Source organism: Bombina bombina, chromosome 4 (assembly GCF_027579735.1).
Source record: "Bombina bombina isolate aBomBom1 chromosome 4, aBomBom1.pri, whole genome shotgun sequence".
NCBI classification, from domain to species: domain Eukaryota; kingdom Metazoa; phylum Chordata; class Amphibia; order Anura; family Bombinatoridae; genus Bombina; species Bombina bombina.
This window is the reverse complement of record NC_069502.1, coordinates 797,538,266-797,563,414: the sequence shown is the minus strand read 5'-3', so window position 1 is coordinate 797,563,414 and position 25,149 is coordinate 797,538,266. Positions and strand designations below refer to the sequence as shown.

General features: G+C 35.4%; 1 protein-coding gene and 1 long non-coding RNA gene across 3 annotated transcripts in view; one reads left to right on the top strand and one right to left on the bottom strand.

The window, feature by feature from the left end:
- The first annotated feature begins 266 nt into the window (after positions 1-266).
- LOC128657008 (gastrula zinc finger protein XlCGF26.1-like) overlaps positions 267-25,149 on the top strand; it is a 107,415-nt gene continuing 82,532 nt past the window's right edge. Inside the window, exons 1-3 of one of the 2 annotated variants that reach the window (XM_053711231.1) lie at positions 267-406; positions 15,417-15,522; positions 20,984-21,088. In XM_053711231.1, coding sequence (XP_053567206.1) covers positions 15,445-15,522; positions 20,984-21,088 — 183 coding nt within the window. In that variant the 5' untranslated portion in view covers positions 267-406; positions 15,417-15,444. Of the gene's footprint in view, positions 407-15,416; positions 15,523-20,983; positions 21,116-25,149 lie in introns of both variants that reach the window. The other variant, XM_053711230.1, reaches the window with a different exon arrangement.
- On the bottom strand, positions 9,367-9,823 carry LOC128657009 (uncharacterized). The gene is made up of 3 exons (XR_008402077.1): positions 9,705-9,823; positions 9,541-9,606; positions 9,367-9,458 (listed from the first exon to the last, which is right to left on the bottom strand). It is a non-coding gene; the product is annotated as an uncharacterized LOC128657009 (long non-coding RNA).

The following is a 25,149-nucleotide window of genomic DNA, read 5'->3' as shown; positions in this document are numbered from 1 at the left end:
CACATAGCACTACAAAGCTACAGTCATATAAACCAGTGAGATACACATATTACACACATGACACAATTGCACATTCTGTACTTACTTCACTATACATAAACAAGTAGCAAGTAGGTGCTTAATCAATATCTCCAAGTCAACCCCATTGTGTTTCCCGATAGTGTAGCAGCTAGTTCCCTTCCAGCAGAAGGACCGGTGATGTCACAAGCCACGTGACTGATGTGACCACACGGGGAAGAGATTTACAGGAAGTAGCTGTGCAGGCATCTCTAATGCACATTAAATGCAGCTTTCTGTAGCTGTTTGTGACTTGATCGCTACGCTATTCGCTACAGTGAGTGCAGTCATAGTTGTTGTTATACGGAACACACTGCTGCTGTCTCAGCCCTCTATACGATGGTTTCATGTAGGTAACTTTCTAACTGGTGATGTGTCTGTGTATAAAGCATTGTGGAAATGTGTCAGTGCGAACGTCTCTTAAATAAAAATGCCTCTATATAAGCTACTGCAGAGGATTGTGTGTGTTTGAGGCAGAGGAAACCATAATAGCATATAAGGTACTGGTGATAAGGTTGTGTGTGAGAGACAGAGGAATCATCTCTATAATATTATATACCTGTATATAAGGTACTGGGAATGAGGTTGGTGTGTGAGAGACAGAGGGATCATCTCTATAATATATCTGTATATAAGGTGCTGGGTAGGGGGCTGTGTGTGTAAGGCATAGATAACCTTTTTATAATATATATCTGTATATACATTACTGAGCACACAGCTGTGTGTAGGACAGAGAGAACCTCTTTATAATATAATATATCTGTATATAAGGTGCTGGGTAGGGGGCTGTGTGTGTAAGGCATAGATAACCTTTTTATAATATTATATATCTGTATATAAGATACTGGAAGGGGGGGTGAGAGAGATATGCAGAGTGAGCCTCTCTATACTATGTATCTGTATATAATGTATTGGGGAGGGCGCTGTGTGTGTGGCAGAGGGAACAGTCTTTATTATGAGGTTTGTGTGTACATGAATGCATACATGTATATTTTAAGAAGTGTATATGTGAGTTTGTATACATATATGTGGGCTATACGTGTATGCATAGGCCCAGAGGCAAAACTTTTCTTCACTTTCAGCGATTTTTTTTTTTTCTGCAGGTCATTTAAATAACATAAAAATTTAAATTAGACAGTTACACTAAGGCACCAGTTCAAATGCAATGTGTTGGTTAACTGAAGAATAAAGCAATTTGTAATGCTTTTATAATATAATTGCATTGCAAATTAGCTGCATACAATTTTTTTTTTTTTTAAATGTCTCTTGAATAAATCTGTTTCCTTTTCTCTTGGTCTAACATAGAAATGTAGTAATAAACAAGATGCAATGCTCATACTAACGTCTTAAATTCAGAATAAACAGTTTTGCAGACTGGGAAAGGCTAGGGGGCGGGTTTGAAAAAATCTCTGAGAGCTAGTTAACAAGCAATGTGTTGCTGCTTTGCAGCGCTACTGCATATTTGACTGCTCACTTCAAACAATATCATTGTTTGGAGAAATCCGACTTTCAGTTCTCCAAGAAGTTCTCCGCAGCTCGCCCTCTGTGAGGCGCACTTGTGCGCCAATATTTATCAAAAAACTGGTCGTATTATACCGCTTTTTTCCAAAGTCGAGATGCGGCGTGTTAATGATAAATCTCGACTATATTTACCATTCCATCATCGTAAAAAAGCGCATATTTTTGGTATTTTCCTTTTCTTTCATGTAATTAGCAAGAGTCCATGACCTAGTGACGTATGGGATATACATTCCTACCAGGAGGGGCAAAGTTTCCCAAACCTCAAAATGCCTATAAATACACCCCTCACCACACCCACAATTCAGTTTTACAAACTTTGCCTCCGATGGAGGTGGTGAAGTAAGTTTGTGCTAGATTCTACGTTGATATGCGCTCCGCAGCAAGTTGGAGCCCGGTTTTCCTCTCAGCGTGCAGTGAATGTCAGAGGGATGTGAGGAGAGTATTGCCTATTTGAATTCAATTATCTCCTTCTACGGGGTCTATTTCATAGGTTCTCTGTTATCGGTCGTAGAGATTCATCTCTTACCTCCCTTTTCAGATCGACGATATACTCTTATATATACCATTACCTCTGCTGATTCTCGTTTCAGTACTGGTTTGGCTTTCTACAAACATGTAGATGAGTGTCCTGGGGTAAGTAAATCTTATTTTCTGTGACACTCTAAGCTATGGTTGGGCACTTTGTTTATAAAGTTCTAAATATATGTATTCAAACATTTATTTGCCTTGACTCAGAATGTTCAACATTCCTTATTTTTCAGACAGTCAGTTTCATATTTGGGATAATGCATTTGAATTAATCATTTTTTCTTACCTTCAAAAATTTGACTCTTTTTCCCTGTGGGCTGTTATGCTCGTGGGGGCTGAAAATGCTTCATTTTATTGCGTCATTCTTGGCGCGGACTTTTTTGGCGCAAAAAAATCTTTTTCGTTTCCGGCGTCATACGTGTCGCCCGGAAGTTGCGTCATTTTTTGACGTTATTTTGCGCCAAAGGTGTCGGCGTTCCGGATGTGGCGTCATTTTTGGCGCCAAAAGCATTTAGGCGCCAAATAATGTGGGCGTCTTATTTGGCGCTAAAAAATATGGGCGTCGCTTTTGTCTCCACATTATTTCAGTCTCATTTTTCATTGCTTCTGGTTGCTAGAAGCTTGTTCTTTGGCATTTTTTCCCATTCCTGAAACTGTCATTTAAGGAATTTGATCAATTTTGCTTTATATGTTGTTTTTTCTCTTACATATTGCAAGATGTCTCACGTTGCATCTGAGTCAGAAGATACTACAGGAAAATCGCTGTCTAGTGCTGGATCTACCAAAGCTAAGTGTATCTGCTGTAAACTTTTGGTAGCTATTCCTCCGGCTGTTGTTTGTATTAATTGTCATGACAAACTTGTTAATGCAGATAATATTTCCTTTAGTAAAGTGCCATTGTCTGTTGCAGTTCCTTCAACATCTAAGGTGCAGAATGTTCCTGATAACATAAGAGATTTTGTTTCTGAATCCATAAAGAAGGCTATGTCTGTTATTTCTCCTTCTAGTAAACGTAAAAAATCTTTTAAAACTTCTCTCCCTACAGATGAATTTTTAAATGAACATCATCATTCTGATTCTGATGACTCTTCTGGTTCAGAGGATTCTGTCTCAGAGATTGATGCTGATAAATCTTCATATTTATTTAAAATGGAATTTATTCGTTCTTTACTTAAAGAAGTACTAATTGCTTTAGAAATAGAGGATTCTGGTCCTCTTGATACTAATTCTAAACGTTTGGATAAGGTATTTAAATCTCCTGTGGTTATTCCAGAAGTTTTTCCTGTTCCTAATGCTATTTCTGCAGTAATTTCCAAAGAATGGGATAAATTGGGTAATTCATTTACTCCTTCTAAACGTTTTAAGCAATTATATCCTGTGCCGTCTGACAGATTAGAATTTTGGGACAAAATCCCTAAAGTTGATGGGGCTATTTCTACCCTTGCTAAACGTACTACTATTCCTACGTCAGATGGTACTTCGTTTAAGGATCCTTTAGATAGGAAAATTGAATCCTTTCTAAGAAAAGCTTGTCGGTGTTCAGGTAATCTTCTTAGACCTGCTATATCTTTGGCTGATGTTGCTGCAGCTTCAACTTTTTGGTTGGAAACTTTAGCGCAACAAGTAACAGATCATGATTCTCATGATATTATTATTCTTCTTCAGCATGCTAATAATTTTATCTGTGATGCCATTTTTGATATTATCAGAGTTGATGTCAGGTTTATGTCTCTAGCTATTTTAGCTAGAAGAGCTTTATGGCTTAAGACTTGGAATGCTGATATGGCTTCTAAATCAACTCTACTTTCCATTTCTTTCCAGGGTAACAAATTATTTGGTTCTCAGTTGGATTCTATTATCTCAACTGTTACTGGTGGGAAAGGAACTTTTTTACCACAGGATAAAAAATCTAAAGGTAAAAACAGGGCTAATAATCGTTTTCGTTCCTTTCGTTTCAACAAAGAACAAAAGCCTAATCCTTCATCCTCAGGAGCAGTTTCAGTTTGGAAACCATCTCCAGTCTGGAATAAATCCAAGCCTGCTAGAAAGGCAAAGCCTGCTTCTAAGTCCTCATGAAGGTGCGGCCCTCATTCCAGCTCAGCTGGTAGGGGGCAGGTTACGTTTTTTCAAAGAAATTTGGATCAATTCTGTTCACAATCTTTGGATTCAGAACATTGTTTCAGAAGGGTACAGAATTGGTTTCAAGATGAGACCTCCTGCAAAGAGATTTTTTCTTTCCCGTGTCCCAGTAAATCCAGTGAAAGCTCAAGCATTTCTGAATTGTGTTTCAGATCTAGAGTTGGCTGGAGTAATTATGCCAGTTCCAGTTCCGGAACAGGGGATGGGGTTTTATTCAAATCTCTTCATTGTACCAAAGAAGGAGAATTCCTTCAGACCAGTTCTGGATCTAAAAATATTGAATCGTTATGTAAGGATACCAACATTCAAGATGGTAACTGTAAGGACTATCTTGCCTTTTGTTCAGCAAGGGCATTATATGTCCACAATAGATTTACAGGATGCATATCTGCATATTCCGATTCATCCAGATCATTATCAGTTCCTGAGATTCTCTTTTCTGGACAAGCATTACCAGTTTGTGGCTCTGCCGTTTGGCCTAGCTACAGCTCCAAGAATTTTTACAAAGGTTCTCGGTGCCCTTCTGTCTGTAATCAGAGAACAGGGTATTGTGGTATTTCCTTATTTGGACGATATCTTGGTACTTGCTCAGTCTTTACATTTAGCAGAATCTCATACGAATCGACTTTGTGTTGTTTCTTCAAGATCATGGTTGGAGGATCAATTTACCAAAAAGTTCATTGATTCCTCAGACAAGGGTAACCTTTCTGGGTTTCCAGATAGATTCAGTGTCCATGACTCTGTCTTTAACAGACAAGAGACGTCTAAAATTGATTTCAGCTTGTCGAAACCTTCAGTCACAATCATTCCCTTCGGTAGCCTTATGCATGGAAATTCTAGGTCTTATGACTGCTGCATCGGACGCGATCCCCTTTGCTCGTTTTCACATGCGACCTCTTCAGCTCTGTATGCTGAATCAATGGTGCAAGGATTACACAAAGATATCTCAATTAATATCTTTAAAACCGATTGTTCGACACTCTCTAACGTGGTGGACAGATTACCATCGTTTAATTCAGGGGGCTTCTTTTGTGCTTTCGACCTGGACTGTAATTTCAACAGATGCAAGTCTCACAGGTTGGGGAGCTGTGTGGGGATCTCTGACGGCACAAGGAGTTTGGGAATCTCAGGAGGTGAGATTACTGATCAATATTTTGGAACTCCGTGCAATTTTCAGAGCTCTTCAGTTTTGGCCTCTTCTGAAGAGAGAATCGTTCATTTGTTTTCAGACAGACAATGTCACAACTGTGGCATACATCAATCATCAAGGAGGGACTCACAGTCCTCTGGCTATGAAAGAAGTATCTCGAATTTTGGTTTGGGCGGAATCAAGCTCCTGTCTAATCTCTGCGGTTCATATCCCAGGTGTAGACAATTGGGAAGCGGATTATCTCAGTCGCCAAACGTTGCATCCGGGCGAATGGTCTCTTCACCCAGAGGTATTTCTTCAGATTGTTCAAATGTGGGAACTTCCAGAAATAGATCTGATGGCGTCTCACCTAAACAAGAAACTTCCCAGATATCTGTCCAGATCCCGGGATCCGCAGGCGGAGGCAGTGGATGCATTATCACTTCCTTGGAAGTATCATCCTGCCTATATCTTTCCGCCTCTAGTTCTTCTTCCAAGAGTAATCTCCAAGATTCTCAAGGAATGCTCGTTTGTTCTGCTGGTAGCTCCGGCATGGCCTCACAGGTTTTGGTATGCGGATCTTGTCCGGATGGCCTCTTGCCAACCGTGGACTCTTCCGTTAAGACCAGACCTTCTGTCACAAGGTCCTTTTTTCCATCAGGATCTGAAATCCTTAAATTTAAAGGTATGGAGATTGAACGCTTGATTCTTGGTCAAAGAGGTTTCTCTGACTCTGTGATTAATACTATGTTACAGGCTCGTAAATCTGTATCTAGAGAGATATATTATAGAGTCTGGAAGACTTATATTTCTTGGTGTCTTTCTCATCATTTTTCTTGGCATTCTTTTAGAATACCGAGAATTTTACAGTTTCTTCAGGATGGTTTAGATAAGGGTTTGTCTGCAAGTTCCTTGAAAGGACAAATCTCTGCTCTTTCTGTTCTTTTTCACAGAAAGATTGCTATTCTTCCTGATATTCATTGTTTTGTACAAGCTTTGGTTCGTATAAAACCTGTCATTAAGTCAATTTCTCCTCCTTGGAGTTTGAATTTGGTTCTGGGAGCTCTTCAAGCTCCTCCCTTTGAACCTATGCATTTATTGGACATTAAATTACTTTCTTGGAAAGTTTTGTTCCTTTTGGCCATCTCTTCTGCCAGAAGAGTTTCTGAATTATCTGCTCTTTCTTGTGAGTCTCCTTTTCTGATTTTTCATCAGGATAAGGCGGTGTTGCGAACTTCTTTTGAATTTTTACCTAAAGTTGTGAATTCCAACAACATTAGTAGGGAAATTGTGGTTCCTTCATTATGTCCTAATCCTAAGAATTCTAAGGAGAAATCATTGCATTCTTTGGATGTTGTTAGAGCTTTGAAATATTATGTTGAAGCTACTAAGTCTTTCTGAAAGACTTCTAGTCTATTTGTTATCTTTTCCGGTTCTAGAAAAGGCCAGAAAGCTTCTGCCATTTCTTTGGCATCTTGGTTGAAATCTTTAATTCATCTTGCCTATGTTGAGTCGGGTAAAACTCCGCCTCAGAGGATTACAGCTCATTCTACCAGGTCAGTTTCTACTTTCTGGGCGTTTAGGAATGAAGCTTCGGTTGATCAGATTTGCAAAGCAGCAACTTGGTCCTCTTTGCATACTTTTACTAAATTCTACCATTTTGATGTATTTTCTTCTTCTGAAGCAGTTTTTGGTAGAAAAGTACTTCAGGCAGCGGTTTCAGTCTGAATCTTCTGCTTATGTTTTTCATTAAACTTTATTTTGGGTGTGGATTATTTTCAGCAGGAATTGGCTGTCTTTATTTTATCCCTCCCTCTCTAGTGACTCTTGTGCGGAAAGATCCACATCTTGGGTAATCATTATCCCATACGTCACTAGCTCATGGACTCTTGCTAATTACATGAAAGAAAACATAATTTATGTAAGAACTTACCTGATAAATTCATTTCTTTCATATTAGCAAGAGTCCATGAGGCCCGCCCTTTTTTTGTGGTGGTTATGATTTTTGTATAAAGCACAATTATTCCAATTCCTTATTTTATATGCTTTCGCACTTTTTTATCACCCCACTTCTTGGCTATTCGTTAAACTGAATTGTGGGTGTGGTGAGGGGTGTATTTATAGGCATTTTGAGGTTTGGGAAACTTTGCCCCTCCTGGTAGGAATGTATATCCCATACGTCACTAGCTCATGGACTCTTGCTAATATGAAAGAAATGAATTTATCAGGTAAGTTCTTACATAAATTATGTTTTTTATTACTGGATATAGCCATTCTTTTTATTTGTTGTAATTTAAGGTTATATAAACATTTATATTTGTAATATGAATTGAACAAATTTCTATATTATTATTCTTTTTGTGTTTTTTTTACAAACCACAACCTTTTACTACTATTCCACGTTATTTTTAACAGATGGCTTACATATTACAAAGTCATTTTTTTTGGTTTATCTACTTAACACACCGCATGCAGACCTTTTTCTACTATTCAACGTTATTTTTAACACATGTCTTACTTATTACAAAGTCATGTGTTTTGGTTTCTCTACATTACACACCCCATACAGACCTTTTAGGCCTCCATTTATCATGATAAATGGAGCCCATACTATTATTCCACGTTATTTTAACACGTTTCACATATTACAAAGTCCTTATTTTTTGGTTTATCTACTTTAGACACCCCATACAGACCTTTTACTATTATTCTACGTTATTTTAGCACATGTCTTTCAAAGTCTTGTTTTTTTGTCTTTTGTTTAGCTATTTTAGACACCCCATGCAGACCTTTAACTATTATTCCTTTTGATTTTCAACACGTCTTTTATCTTTACCAACTAATTTGTTTTTCTCTACCTACTTTACACAACCCCTCTAGACATTTCACTACTATTCTTTTCAAATTAACGTCTTACATTGACCTAATCTTACACTTTCATTGATAAGATGTTTCAATATATTACACAATAACGACAATTGTTTATATTTGTTAAATAATATATGCATTTATTCTGTATATAAAATAAAATAAAAAAAAATGTTGCTAGCACATTCATAATTTTTTTTAATAACACATAAATGAAAAAGTTACATTTTTTCATATTTCAGCCTCATTTTCCTGACTGCTGAGTAACTGCTTATCAGTCCAGTTTCAGCTTTAAGCAGGACTTCAAGGAGCTCTTTTTTGCTTATTACAATTTTTTCATCATCCGGAACTAAAAAATAAAATATATATATATTTATATTAAACATATATTTTGATTATTTTGAATAGCATTTATAGACATGAGAGTAAAAAAAATATCTGTCAATGGAATTACCAACAGCAATAACATATATTTATTCATAAATGCTATAACACTTACCCCAGTTATAATATTGAGGTGACTGAGAGTCTTCATCGTGTACCTCTAAGTTTCTTATATTTTGTTGAGTTTCTTCAAAAAAAAATTTTTGATTACAATGTATTGATAATGTAATTTTAAAATATATCTATCTTACACAATATTTTTCTCTCTATCTATGTTATCTTTCAATTAATTTTATTTCTATATTTAAATCTGTCTTTTTTGATCTATATACATATATCTATCTGTCGATATATATATATTACATATATCTATCTATATATATATATATATATATATATATATATATATATATATATATATATATATATAAATATATATATATATTGAAATATATAAAAAAATATGTGTTTGTTTTTATATATATATATATTTTTTTTTTGTTTTTAAAAAAGATATATACACATATTAATAAAATTGATATATATATATATATGCATACATATCTATTGTTTTATATATATATATATAGATATATAGATATATATATATATATATAGATATATATATATATATATATATATATATATATATATAGATATATATATATATAAATATAATGTTTGTAGAATAGATATATCACCATAAAAAAAAAAAAATCACCTGATGTTCCTTGATGAACCTCATCTTCTTCATGGCCCTCCTCGTCCTCTTGTTCCAAATGTTCTTCATCTTGTTCCAAATGTTCTTCTGACTCTGTAGGCTCTACATGTCCTAAAATTATTATTACAAATAAATTTATATTTATAAAATATATATGTTAAAGAAATGTCAAAGAATTTTTTTTTTAGATTACCTTCAATGTTATCGATATCTTCTTCTCCTTGCTCATCCATTGCATTATTATTTGGAGTGCTATTATCTATAGCTATATAAAAAAAAGTTAAAAGATAAATTTACTTTAATACCTGGCTTTGAATTTTTTTTTTTTTCTCGAAATTACAGTTACATTTTTTATACCTGTGTCTTGAGTCCTATCTTTATCCATAAAAACTGTGGGCAATGGGTCTGATTCCCCTTCAGAACTAGAATTGGTATCAATGGGAAGAAGGTACCTTGGAGCTCTTCTTCTTTTGACTATTAAATAATATAAAATACAAAATTTGTGAAAATATATTCTTAAAAATCCAAACACACAAAAAATTGGTCTGAAAATCCTATAAAAACTTGATTCATTCACACTTATCTGCAGGCAATGGTAATCTTTTAATCCTATTATTGTTTAACTTGTTTATCTTATTGAAAATATTCCAATTAAAAACTATACATTTTTAATACTTAAGATTATATAATTAAACTATATTTATATCTATATTGCTTACATTTTTTAAGATAACTCTTTATCAAAGTGCGCATTTTAGATTGCCTCCGGTACAAGTCGTTATATCTTTTCAGATATTGTTTCCTCGTTCGTTTTTGCCCAGAGACTCTCCTTACTCTTCGCACCATTTCACAGAGAATTCGGTTTCTTGTGTCCTGGTCCAAAGTGAAAATCCCTTTCCTTTTTTTTGGAAAATATTTATCCATAGTGTAAGAAATAATCAATAATTCTCCAATAGAGAACTTCTTGGATCGTGGCATTTTCTAAATATTATTCAATCTCTACTCACTGACGGGACTAATTTTTTTTTTTTTTAAATGCGCAATTTTGTAAGCTAATACCTATTTTTACAAATAGCACTCAATTTGGATACATATTTTGTAAAATATTATCAAAAATCGTATTTTAGTATACAACTTGATGTTTTTTTTATCCATTTTAATAACAATGAAACATTGTATAGAACTGCGCCACAACAGCACTATTTTTTTGGCAACATTAACAAATGTTACATGTATCCGTTGATAAGGTGAAATAAAATTAAAGATAGATATAACAATGAAATGATATTTAAATTTAATATTGTTATTCATAACCAAATTATCTTTATTTACATGTAAAATTGTTATTAAAAACAAAAATGGAAATCCAGGTATTCCATATGAAAAATAAACTGCAACATATCTTTCCAGAACATCAGACAGTATACGCCCATTTTCATCAACTACATTTAGATACTTTTTTGGAAACCGTTATAAAAGAAAACTTTATTTAGTTTGTATCAACACTTTAGTTATTTTTTGCGCTCTATTGTATCACATTTTTACAATGGCATCTTCCCAAGCTGGAAAGACCAAAAGCGGGAGAAGTATCATGTTCACTCATCGGCAGAATTGTATTTTGGTCGAAGCTGTTATCGAACACTACGATGAAATCATTGGGTACCAAGCAAGAACTGTAAACCCACAGAGAAAGAGAACAATTTGGACACAAATCAGTAGATCTGTTTCAGCTGAAGGAAGTTTTCCTAAGGATGTGCGGGCTTGTCGGAAGAGAGTAACTGATATTAGAAAAAACATAAAGAAAAAGGTTTGCAGGGAAAAGCAATCTGCCAAAGGAACCGGTGGAGGCCCTGGATATAGGGCCGAATTAACGGACTTTGAACAGATGCTTTATGCACGGATGGGTGATGCCGTTGTGGTTGGCCTGGATGTCCCAGCAGACACTATGGATTTTAGAGGTAAGTTAAATGTAAACGACACCCAAATTTTGTTGTTCATGATTTAAAAAAAGAGAATGAAAAACTATATATCTTTATTATTGAAATCTATTATGTAATTATTTCGATTCAATAGATATTCCTTTATGGAAAGTATATGTAGATATGCTCACTATCTCTTTAATTTTGTAGATTTCTGCTATTGGATATTAAAATTGTGATTAGTTTACATTTTTATTTGTCAGATAAGGATTATGGAGAAAATGGAGGCATGAACTATAATAAAAGTAATCTAGTCAGTGTTATAACTATCTATTGTCTATCTAAATCGATCTAAATATTTGAAATTGTGTTTATCTATAATTATTGAAATTTAATACAAGTATATTTATATTATTTAGAGCAAGAAGATGAGGGACGTCAGGAAGAGGAGATTGATGCACAAGAGGATCAACCTTTGGAAAATGAATTCACCTCACAAGACCAAGAACCCTCCACATCCACAGTACAAAGAGAAGAAGGGGAGAGTAAGTTATTTGTGAAAAAACAACCAATAGTTGTTATATATTTTAATAATAATTAACAACCAGATGAGCACTGATGATAACTTGTGGTCTAATGTATATTTTGATTGTATAAATCGATGCAGTTGATATTCTAATATTATTTTTATGTTGTTGTAGGTGTTCGTGCTTTACTACAATCGATGCAGGACAATTCTATATTATTATTCGAGGGTAGGTTGTCTTCTAATTTAATTGTCATGTTAATTTTTTGTTTTTTTTATGAGTGTAACCTATTAATAATACATATTTTCCATGTCATACAGAAGATCAGGTTGAAATCAATTTGGAACCTCTGGTTGAGGATTCTGTATGTCCAGAAGATGAGGATGAGACTCAGGTTGAGGGACAAACATCAGAGGGACCAACACCACCAAATCTAGAAACTCCTCAGAATATCATGGTCAATGACTCTGAAGAAGATGAAAGACCAGAACAATTGATAAACCCAGAAGATGTCACAGGCAGGGGAAATGATATACAAAACCTCACAGACATGGCATTGGGGTTCAGGAATGAGCAAAGTGCATTTTTTAAAGAACTGATCAGATTACAAGAAGAAAGAAATGCAATTTTAAAAGCTGATTCAGAATTTAAGAGGGATTATTCCAAAAAGAAATTAGAAATTTTGAATCGAAGATTTCCTACTCAATAATTAATTATTAATATTTCTTGTTTTTGCACTTTAATGTTCAAATTTTTTTCATGTTGAAAAGTTAAACACTAGAATTTGGTTACAGTTTAAGTTATTTTTGAAAAAATGTTACATGTTTCAGTATTCAAGTTTTTGTTATTACAATAAAAATGTTATTTAAAATACAAAAAAGAATTAAGGCTGTTTGTTTGTTCAAAAAAATTTTATTAAAAGAAGAAAAACTACATTTTTTTTATTAACAAATAAACACAACTTTTTTTTTTCATCTGTCTGATTATATAACAGTAGTGATGATTGTTATTGTCCAATTTTCAAACAACTCCTGTGTTATCCGTGGTTTCTGTAATACAATGTTAAAAGATAATTAGCAATCCAGAAATATAATACTAATTCTTTGCCCCACCCAAAAAAAATAAAATTACTTACATGAAAAATATCTCTCAATAATTTCCATACGATTTTGAACACCGGCCCTAGTAGTGTGCCTGTTTAATATTTGTTGGGGGACATAGATGTCATCTGGTTGATCCTCAAGACACAAATCATCTTCGTTAACTTGAGATATTGCAATATTATGTAACATGCAGCATACTAAAATAATGTCATTGCACTTCTCTGGTGAGTATTGCAAGTCTCCCCCTGACCTGTCCAACACACGAAATCTCATCTTCAACACACCGAAGGTTCTCTCGATAGCACTTCTTGTACTACGGTGTGACTCGTTGAATTTGATCTCTGCACGTGTATGGGGCGATGGTACTGGTGTCAGAAGCCAAGGCCTACACGGATAACCACTGTCACCTACAAATAAAAAAATTAAAAGAATTATTACATTGGAATAACAATCTATATGCACTTTTAGCAATACAGAAATTAATGAAATAAATAATAACATAAATGAAAAGATCATAAAATTAATTTTCACAAAAAAAAAAGGTCTAAAGTGTATATACATCTAACTAAAAATCTATGTCCTTCAAAGTTGAAAAACAAAATTAAACATAAAAACAATAACAACAAAAAATATGAAGTTAAACTCACCCAATAGCCAACCATGGGGCATGTCTCCACGTTCAAACGATGTAAATAATGCTGATTGTTTGAGGATATGGTAATCGTGGCAGGAACCTGGAAATCCTGAACGCACAGCCCAAATTTTGAGGTTGGCATCACAAACAGCCTGAACATTCAGTGAATGGAAGCTTTTTCTATTCCTGTATTGCTCCTCCCTTAAAGCTGGTGGTCTTAAAGCTATGTGTGTGCAATCAATTGCACCAAGAACATTAGGCATACCAGCTACTTGATAAAAAGATGCCTTAACTGTGTGCCATTCTTGCACATTCCTGGGTACAAAAATAAACTTCTTCAGATGTTTCAAAACTGCTTTTAAAACAATTCTTAGATGCCTGCAAAATGAAGGCTGGCTAATGCCCACCACAGCACTAGAGACTGCCTGAAATGAACCAGTTGACAAGAAATGCAAAACTGCTAATAATTTTAAAAGTCCAGGTATCGCCCTTGTTCTTCTTGTCCTAGGGTCTATGTCATTTTGGATCAGAGAGTAAAGATTTATAATACTCTCCCTATTTATACGAAATCTTTGCTTTATCTCCTTATCAGACAATGCCTGTAGTCCACACCGGGGTAAAAAAACTCTAGGCACTCTTTGGCGTCTCCGTATGGGCATATTACCATCAGCAAGACGATTTTCACGGGCCCTTGCCAAAGAAATAGCAGACAACAGCAGAAAATATTCCATCTTCTCTCTCACAAAAAATGAAGTAAATGAAATGTTCTCCTCAGTGGATATGGAGAACTTTGGAGGGCGTAATTGTAGGAGAATATTAGGTTCTCCCATGGCGCAAAATAGTGATAAATATGAAATTTGGCGATCTGTTAGTCGATTTGATGAAAATATGACCGAAAAAGCGCTGTTTTAAGCTTCAATCGGCACACATGTGCGCCTTGGCGAGATAGAATAGAGTGGTCGGATTTTTCGGTCAAAAATCAGTTTTTTTGGTCGTATTTTGTTTTAATACATAGGAGAGAATTTACGCCGGCGTATTTATAGGCGTAAATGTAGGAGAATTGCAATGATAAATGGAGCCCTATGAGGTGTATGAATGCATACATGTATGTGAAGTGTATATGTGAGTTTGTATACATATATGTGGGCTATACGTGTATGCATAGGCCCAGAGGCAAAACTTTTCTTCACTTTCAGCGATGATTTTTTTTTTTCTGCAGGTCATTTTTAAATAACATAAAAATTTAAATTAGACAGTTACACTAAGGCACCAGTTCAAATGCAATGTGTTGGTTAACTGAAGAATAAAGCAATTTGTAATGCTTTTATAATATAATTGCATTGCAAATTAGCTGCATACAATTTTTTTTTTTTTAAATGTCTCTTGAATAAATCTGTTTCCTTTTCTCTTGGTCTAACATAGAAATGTAGTAATAAACAAGATGCAATGCTCATACTAACGTCTTAAATTCAGAATAAACAGTTTTGCAGACTGGGAAAGGCTAGGGGGCGGGTTTGAAAAAATCTCTGAGAGCTAGTTAACAAGCAATGTGTTGCTGCTTTGCAGCGCTACTGCATATTTGACTGCTCACTTCAAACAGCACTTTGCTTTGGATGCACTGTGTTAAGGAAAACTAACACAGTGCAGCCAGAGCACAGCTCTGTTTGAAGAGAACTGTCTAATGTGGAGCAGCACTACAAAGTTTAAGCGCTAACAGTTCCTGCATGTGTCCTGTTCTTTCTGCAGACATGCTGCATTTTCTGCAATGACATCTCAGCTCACTGTATGTTCTGCCTTGGGGTGCATAGGTCAGTGTGTGTATAAGTGTAGGTTATGCTATTATTCTTATATATGTAATTTCTGTCATGTATGTGCTACTGCTGCAGGTCTTAGTGTTACAGAATATCACTGACTATGAACAAGATGAAGAAGAAGCTGCATGAGCAGATCCTGAATCACATCCTGGAGATTCTCAATCTGCTGACGGGAGAGGTGAGAAAACTTAACAACACCATGGTAACCTCTTGCAGGGAATATGTGTATTAGTTGCTTAGCAACAAAAAGTGACAGATGCTCAGAGGAAAAGAAGAAGCCCGTGTTTAAAGGGACATTCCAGCCAAAATGGGAATTTACATGGATACATTTCAGTTTTGAATAGAAGCATTTTTGTAATATATATGCATAAGTAAAAATGCTTCTAGTAAAAGTTATAGCTGTTTTAAAAGTGTATTTAAGTATACACCGTGCACCAGCATTTTGAACACAACACTTGCTCAGAGAGCCTAAGGTGCTTGTACCATCTGGTAATGACTCAATTTGTTAATTGCTGGCATGATACAAGCCCCACTGATTATCTGAGCAGCTGCAGTATTTAGTGCTGGTGCACTGAGAATATCTAGCTGTGCTTCACATGCACGTGCAAAGAAAAACATTAACACTAAAACAGTGATAATTTTTACTAGAAGCATTTTTGCCAATACTTGTATATTGCAAATATGTTTCTATTCAGAGATGTAATTCATCTATGTGAATATTCTCTTGTAGAAATTCTAAACGGCCTGTTGTAGTTTGTTCCATCATTCCCATACACAGACCAGCAATAGGCAGCTTAGGTTGCTTATGAAGACACAGACCAGGTTTTAAATATGATGAGGAAACAGTAAAATATACACAATCTCTATTGGAATTCCAAGCTATAGATTGTGCTACTAAACAAATTACAGGAGGAGATAGTGTAGCCTTTCTAAATAGAAAAGAAGCTTTTTGGATCCATAGACTGGAAACAGGTTTCCCGAAAGGTATGAATAAAATCTGGGATCTTAAGTTGTTTACAGGGACATAAAGTAACAAAAATGAATAATTAAAATTTTTACAAATTAATGCTTCAATAAAAATGTGCCTAAAGATATATAAGCCTAAAAGTAAATTAATAAAAACATAATGCATAAAAAAATACAAAAACAACAACTATGTTGTCTCCCTACCCAGGTTGAAAGAATATAATATTATTTTCAAAATTAAGATTTTTTTCTTATAAAAAAATAAAAAATTAAAAACACAAAATGAAAATAATCAAATAGACACATTAGGCTTATAGATATAAATACATTTAATGTGCAACTTTGTAAACTAGACAAGTACTATTAAATAACATAATTTATTAGAAGAATATAATATCCTTTCATAGACACATTTAAAATCTTCACTATGTAGAAATAGGCTATACTAATTAAATTATATTCTATAAAGTTTAATACACAATTTTCTCATAAATATCTGCAAGTGGAAAAAGATGTTGCATATATGTATGTAAATAGTTGTGAAAATTTATACCATAATGTTTGTAAAAATGTTGATTGAATTACTGCAGGAAAAAAATTCTGTAATAGTAACCTTTTGAGAGTGAAAGGGTTAAGTCAAAGAGGTTTACATTTTCAACAGGGAGAGCAGCTGCTTATCCCTGATGAAGTGCTTGTTCTAAGCAGGAAACGCGTCGGAGGCAGCACCTGTGTGCTGAGGTTGTATGAAACTTGCTAGTGTGTGCCAGAATATGTGGCAGATTTTTTTAAAGTGTTCAAATAAATGTTTGATACATTTTAAACTCCAATTTGGTGCAACGTGTAATTCCTAAACCTTTTTTGGACTGTGTGCTTATGAAGTGATGTCAGGCTTAGGCTAATAAAGAATACACTGGTATTTATATGGTATAAACAAGTAGTAATTTATGCAGAATTGGAACTGCTATTGTATAGAATGGCCATAAGCAAGTGTACATATGTCATATATAGATAATACCTGCATGTACACCCGCTAGCTGGTTAGTCTACTCACATCCTGGTAATTTAATTGTGCATGTTACCTGGATATCCTGTAATTTATCTCTATATAATGTTTGTGTTTTTTTGTTTTTTCAACTGCACGCAAAGATAGTGGAGCGTAAATCTTGCAGGATCCAGAAACTGACCTTTCAACATATTAGACAGTGATTGATTGATCAGTGCATGAGCTTAGTTATATTTTCCTCAATTGTCCACAGCAACGGATATATTTAAAAAGCTTCTTAAGGGTTTTGCCCCTGCACTGCAAATAAGTGTGAATGTTAAAAACAAAATGACCATTTAAATGCTTATAAAATGTATTTTGCATGCTGATGTTTTCCAATGCGGCTCTTAATTGCTGAGAAATACTGTGCATATGTAAAATCGTTATTGTCTTCACAGATATTTTGCAAGGGATGTTAAACAGTAAAAATATAAGTGTTGCGCTATACTCCTGACTTACTGCCTCTCCAAAAATATCTCCTTTCTAAAGATATGAAATATGGCAATCGTAACAGTGTAGGAAGGGCGCTACAAATGTCAAATGTGTCACAATGATAATAATAATGTGCACACGGTAGATAAATAATTCATAAAAATATTATTTTAATTTGGGGTTCAATGTTGATATAGAATTCACTATTAATACAAAACTCTGAGCAAAAAATAATAAAACATCACTATTCATAAAATGAGTCACAGTTTATAACATTAAAAGTCTTTAAAAATGACAGTCCATAAGCTTAAATGTGGATTATGGTTCAAAAGTCCTGGGACGTCTCCCAATAACCACTTTTACTTATCCACCACTATATGAAGGTACTGGTTGACTTGACCTTTAAAGCAAACCTTGTTCCACAGCTCCTGATCATATACAGACTTCCAACCACAGACTGTGGTGTCAAATAATATCGCTACTCACCCCCAGCTCAATCGATTGCCAGTTGCTATTAGAGGTGCACCTTGGTCCGGGAGACAGCGTGTCATGACGCCTATGCGCTCCGGCTTTCCCTTCTCCTTACATTTTTGAGGACTTTATAAACACATTTTATGAATAGTGATGTTTTTTTATTTTTTGCTCAGTTTTGTATTGATAGTGAATTTTATATCAACATTGAACCCCAAATTAAAATAATATTTTTATCAATTATTTATGTACCATGCGCACATTATTATTATTATCATTTTGACACGTTTGACTCTGCTTTGTAGCGCCCTTCCTACACTGTTTTACGAATGTTAAACAGTAAATAAATACTAGACATTATGATGTGTTCAATGCAAATACTATGTAGATTTATCTTTACAATTATATCAGTTTAAATATTGAAAATATATGTCTAAAGGTTTAATTTCTATAAATGACTTTAGTTTCTATAAAGTAATGGATGCCGCCATGTTTAAACTATTTTTCTATTTATCTCTGTTTGTGTAAATAAAGCTAGCAACCTTTTTAGCAGGTGCACTACACGGCTGGTTTTACTGACCACCTGCTAACATTTTAGCCAATATTAAGTTAAAATTAGCTAATATTAAAAAAAAAAATATTTCACAAATTATCATTAAAAACATTTATGTTAAATTATGCCGAAAATTATATAATATTATAAAATATTACACTGCCCCCACACCACTTCATAATGCCACCCGACTATTTCATAATACAACCCGGCTGGCAAAATTTTCTGTGACAAACACTGAAAGTTGTGTGAAATTACTTCTTTTATTACCTGTTTTATATCTGTCTCTAATTCTCTTCAGCAGGAAAACAGATAAGGGCCAACTTAAACTCAAACATGGCAGCTCCCATACTTTATAGAAACTCAGTGGGATTTAGAAATCAAAAAATGTCTTGGTTAAATTACAGGAAAAGGGAACAAAATAAATATTAAAAGTATATTGGATATATCAATCTGCTAATTAGGAATGATCCGTTCTTTTGGGAACCTCATGCCCTTTGGCCCATCGGTAGCTTCATTTAAACTTGGTAATTTTACCATTTCTGGGCTATACAGGACCTTATTAAGTAAAATTGAATCAATAAATTTAACTTTGTTAGTGAACAGATGGAGCAGGGACTTGGAGAGGGAGGACCTGACGGAAGTAATACAGCAGAGTATAGAAAATGTTAAGAGGGCGACGCTGTCCATGACCCTTAGAGAATCCCAGACTAGAATGCTACATAGAGATTATATCATCCCATGAAGATTATCTAAGTGGAATCCTAATGTTGTGAATGAATGCAATAAGTGCAGGCTGCATGACCCCGACTTCCTCCATTATTTCTACACGTGCCCACGGGTTAAACAGTTTTGGGGAAGGATTTCTTACTGGCTTAACTCTGTTATGGCGATTAATGTGCACATTGCCATGGAACAAATCTGCTTTTTGGAGTGGAGGGAGACAAGCCGTAGGCATGGCCCCCTACTCACTACTGTCATTTTAATAGCAAGGAAGGTAATCTTGAAAGTATGGATGTTAGGTTCTGCCCCCACCTTTACAATATTTAAACACAGCCTACATAGACAGTTGCTTATAGAGCAATTGGACACCAAGATGGATACTAACAAGAGACTGAAACACTTTATAAATAAATGGCAGGCATATGTTGTAACTCTGAGCCTAGAAACACAGAGACAATTGTTAGCTCCATTTGCTCATACGGAGTAAATGCTAGCAGCCTCTTTGAGGGGAGAATGGGGATTCCTATATCAAACGCAGGATGATACTGGGGAGGCGAGGGGAGTTCTTGTCTAGAAAGAGAGGGACGCTGTTGTTTCCCTTTTTTTTTTTTCCAACCCCCCCCCCACCACAAAACTTGATTAAGAGCATCATGATCTATGCTTGCAATTTTGATGGTTGAGTTGTGGATTGGTTGAAAGTTTAGTTTTTGAGTTACAAAGATTCTTAGTTTAGAAAAAAAAAAAAAGAAGAGGATTAAATCTGTTGAAAATCGCCAACAGCTTCTATGAGGGGCTGGATGGCATGAATACTTAGAAGGCCTGCCTTATTCTTAAAAATAAAGAACCAAGAATAAGAACAATGCTCTGTTAAGGTTGGCATCCTATTGTACAGATGACAAGTGGATCTTATTGTTTATCGTGCTGTATCATTTTCAGATGTATTTGTCACAGTCTGTGTTTTGTTTTTTTCTTTATTGTCCTCAAAAAGTATTTATAGTATAGTATTTAAAGTATTGGAAAGTCTTTTTAGCTACATATAATTAAATATTTTATATTACAGTTTCATACTCTTTAATATCCCTTTAATTCCTGATATATACTGTGCATATATACAATATTTGTGTGTGCAGATATTTTGCAATGCAACACGTAATTACTGATATATACTGTGCATATATACAATATTTACTGTGTGTTCAGATATTTTGTAATGCAACACTTAATTCCTGATATATACTGTGCATATATACAATATTTACTGTGTGTTCAGATATTTTGTAATGCAACACTTAATTCCTGATATATACTGTGCATATATACAATATTTACTATATGTGTAGATATTTTGCAATGGTTTTCCATGTGACCATGATGAGATAGGGAATATGATAACAGTATACACACAGGTTATGTGAGAGGGGTCAGTGATGTTTTTATGTTTCACTCTTGCAGCGTGTGACTAATTCACTGACAGCGAGTGACATGACCGGGGACAAGATGACAACAGAGAGGATACTGACCCACACCCTGCAGATCCTGTACCTGCTGACAGGGGAGGTGATGGAATATGTCATAATAACAGCTGTATGTCCCTGTCACTGGCTGTATTTGTTTATTTACACATATTAACATGGTTTGAAATGATTAGAATATGCTGATTGCAGCCTAACATGTCCTAGCTCATTATGTACATGGGGTATATAACCTTTTCATACTAAGGGCCAAACATATGTATCTTTGTGTATATACTTTAAAAGCAAGGGTAATCTGAAAAACAAAACATCCAAAAACATATTATTATATTACACCAAAAATATTTATGTAATTTTTTTAGCATTTCTTATCACTGAGGATGCCCACAAAGCTGGCACATTTCAAAGAAATTTGTTTATGCAAAGAAAAGTTGCAAGCACCTGAAAAATGACTGTTAGGGGGTATAGTGGTTGTGTGGAATTATTGTAATGGGACCTGGCAATTTAGAGGTTAAACGCTTTGAGGGTGTGTCAGTTTATGTGTTTATTGCGGAGGGGTTATGGAGCCTATAATGCTGGTGGGAACTGCTCACGGTAACAGTTTACAGCTTTTAAAAAACGATATTAAAAGTTTATCATTATATGCATTGTGCACGTGATATTCAGCCGGTAATATCATGGTAAATTTTGCCAGCATGCTATTTAGCGCATCTCATTATAAGCATGTGATGCACTAACTAAGTTGCCAACAACAAAAAAGTCTTTCAGAAATATTTTAACCGGTGAATTCTAATACCAAATTGAGAAATACTAAAACACGGACCAAAGTCTCTCTTGACTTGTAATATAGATTCAAAGGCCTCTATTTATCAAGCTGTCAACCGCAAATACGCTGGAATTCCGCAGCGTATTTGTGGCAAGCTTGATTCGCCTTGGTTATCAAACCCTACAGACCGGCAAAAGTAGAATTTAGTGTTGTAACATACGATCCGCTGGACTCAGTCCGGCACAGATCAATGCTTACGTCACTACAGATGTTCCAAATGCAAGTTCGGTACAATCTGACTACTTTTGGAAGTTATCAAATTTCTACCAGGTACGCTCGGCACTATTCCGGCCCAGCATACCTGGTTTTCAATCCGCCGCCCTGGAGACGGCGGATGCCATAGGAATTAATGGGAGTCAGAAAGCAGCGAAAGCTCATGTTCGCTGCTGCCCGATATCCCATTGATTTCTATGGGAACGTGTACACCTAACACCCTAACATGTACCCCGAGTCTAAACACCCCTAATCTGCCCCCCCCCCCCTACACCGCCGCCACCTAAATAAAATTTATTAACCCCTATACCGCCGCTCCTGGACCTGGCCACAACTAAATAAAGTGTTAAACCCTTAAACCGCCGCTCCCAGACCCCGCCACCACCTACATTATATTTATTATCCCCTAATCTGCCGCCCCTACACCGCCGCCACCTATATTATATTTATTAACCCCTAATCCCTACAAAAGAAAAAATTTGGGTACAGTGTCCCTTTAAATATAATTTAAATTAATCTAAATAAATATTCCTAGCATTAAATAAATTATTCCTATTTAAAACTAAATACTTACCTATAAAATAAACCCTAAGATAGCTACAATATAACTAATAGTTACATTTGTATCTATCTTAGGATTTATATTTTTATTTACAGGCAACTTTGTATTTATTTTAACTAGGTAGAATAGTTATTAAATAGTTATTAACTATTTAATAACTTCCTAGTTAAAATAAATACAAATTTACCTGTAAAATAAAACCTAACCTAAGTTACAATTACTCCTAACACTACACTATAATTAAATAAATTAACTAAATTAACTACAATTAATTACAATTAAATAAAATTAACTAAAGTACAAAATACCCCCCCCCCCCCACTAAATTACAGAAAATAATAAAATAATTACAATTTCTTTTACAAGATATGCCGAGTCCACGGGTTTCATCCTTACTTGTGGGATTTATCCTCCTGCCTACAGGAAGTGGCAAAGAGCACCACAGCAGAGCTGTTACATAGCTCCTCCCCTAACCCCTCCCCCCAGTCATTCTCTTTGCCTATGCTAGTAATAGGAAGAGTAAAGTGTTAGTGGTGATAAAATGATAGTTTTATTTTCTCCAATCAAGAGTTTTTTATTTTTAAATGGTACCGTGAGTACTATTTAGTTCAGGGAGGATATGGAAGAAGAATTACCCCTGAATTTGATGATCTTAGCAGCAGTTACTAAGGTCCATTATGGTTCCCACAGATCTGAAGGTAATATGGGAAAGATCTTCAGTGTGGAGGACTGTCTCATGCAGCAAGCAGCATTTGAGGTATGTTTTCAGCCTTTTATTTTCTGAAGAAACTTTGTATGTCAGAATTGGCTGTATTAGTTCCTTTTAATGGGAACAATGTAAGCAGTAGTCCTGTAAGAGTAAAGGGAGTTACTGTCCTTGTGCTGCCTCAATGAGGCATAGAATATTACATAGCCTCTGTTATGTTCATGTTGTTATAGTTAAGAAATCATATATTGTTATGCCATTGTTTCTAGGCTTCCCTGTGTTTGTTCTGTACTGCCATCTACTGACACTTTTTGGTAATGCTCCTATTTTCCAGTATCTTACCCCTGACCTTATTATGCATTTCCTTTTTGTGTATTACTCCGCCCTTGTAGTTTTATGATGTTTTCCTGTGTCATGGCTGCAGCTAACAGCCTCATGTAACAAGCACTCATGTTAATACATTGCAAGCTACGATCAGTATCATCTTTTGACCGCAAAATACTTCATTCATCTGCTGTATTCATTATCTGCTGTAACCTGATATTCAGAATAAAGCAACTTTGTGGATTGACAAGGTATTGGTGAGTTCAGCTATCTGACAAAGATTGTCTGCAGTGATTGTATCTTCTTATACAGGCCAGGCATAGAGGTCTCAGCAAGGGATAGATCATTATTACAACTATCTAAGTCAGAATAGTCAAAAGATGATAGAATTCCTACAGCCTGCTATGTATATGTGTGTGTTTAATCTGCAATCAAGCTCAAGGTCATCCGCCATCTTGTGAAAGCACATGTCGCACAAGTTTACTGCACTTCATCTGAATGTTAAAAACTGTTTCTCTGCATTGAACTGTTACCCCACCTGTCTAAGCTGCTGTTTGTCTTCTTAAAGAGACAGTACCATTTTTTGCAAAACTTGAAAAAATGTCTAGACAAGGCTCTGAGCACTCTTTTATAGCCGAACCTACGCAGATACATCATGCCTCTGAACCCACAGACGTACAGGGAGCAGATCCTGCAGATATTGCTGAACAGAGTGTAAGACCCAAACGTACAATAAAACCAACACATAAACTCAGAGAAAACTATGAATTCACTAAAGATGAGTACTCCAGCAATCTGTCAGACCTATGGGACAGAATTTCACAATGCATGTCAGTTTTGTCACACTTTAATGATCAACCAGCCAAATTGAGAGACTCTATAGATCACCTATCTGCTGCGTATGAACGCTACCAGCGGCTGTCTGCAAAATACACAGCCTTCTTACAGGACTTTAATATAGAGGACTCTTCAGCAGAACTGACTAGGACTGATGCACTGCACCATCATAGAAATCTCTTAGTGCAAACGGCTAAAGAAAAGGCAGAGTTCCGCATTGCTCAACTGCAGGAGACCAGATCTCATAGATCCACATCAACTAAGCTCACTGCACGTTTTTCTAAATCCTCTCGCTCCAGAAGTTCAACATTAAGCGACAAGCTAATAGAGGCCCGTGCTGATGCGGAATCAAAAAAAGTGCAAAGCTCCTTTATCAGAAGGGAAGCAGAAATGGAAGCCCAAAGCAAAGCACAAAGGGCTGCCCAGGAAGCACAAAGGGCTGCCCAGGAAGCACAAAGGGCTGCCCAGGAAGCACAAATGGCTGCCCAGGAAGCACAAATGGCTGCCCAGCAAGCAGAAATGGAAGCCCAAAGCAAAGCACAAAGGGCTGCCCAGAAAGCACAAAGGGCTGCCCAGGAAGCACAAATGGCTGCCCAGCAAGCAGAGGTGGATTCCCAAATAAAGGTTCTGCAAATGGAAAAGAAAGAAGCAGCAGCTCTAGCAAGACTGAAAGTCCTT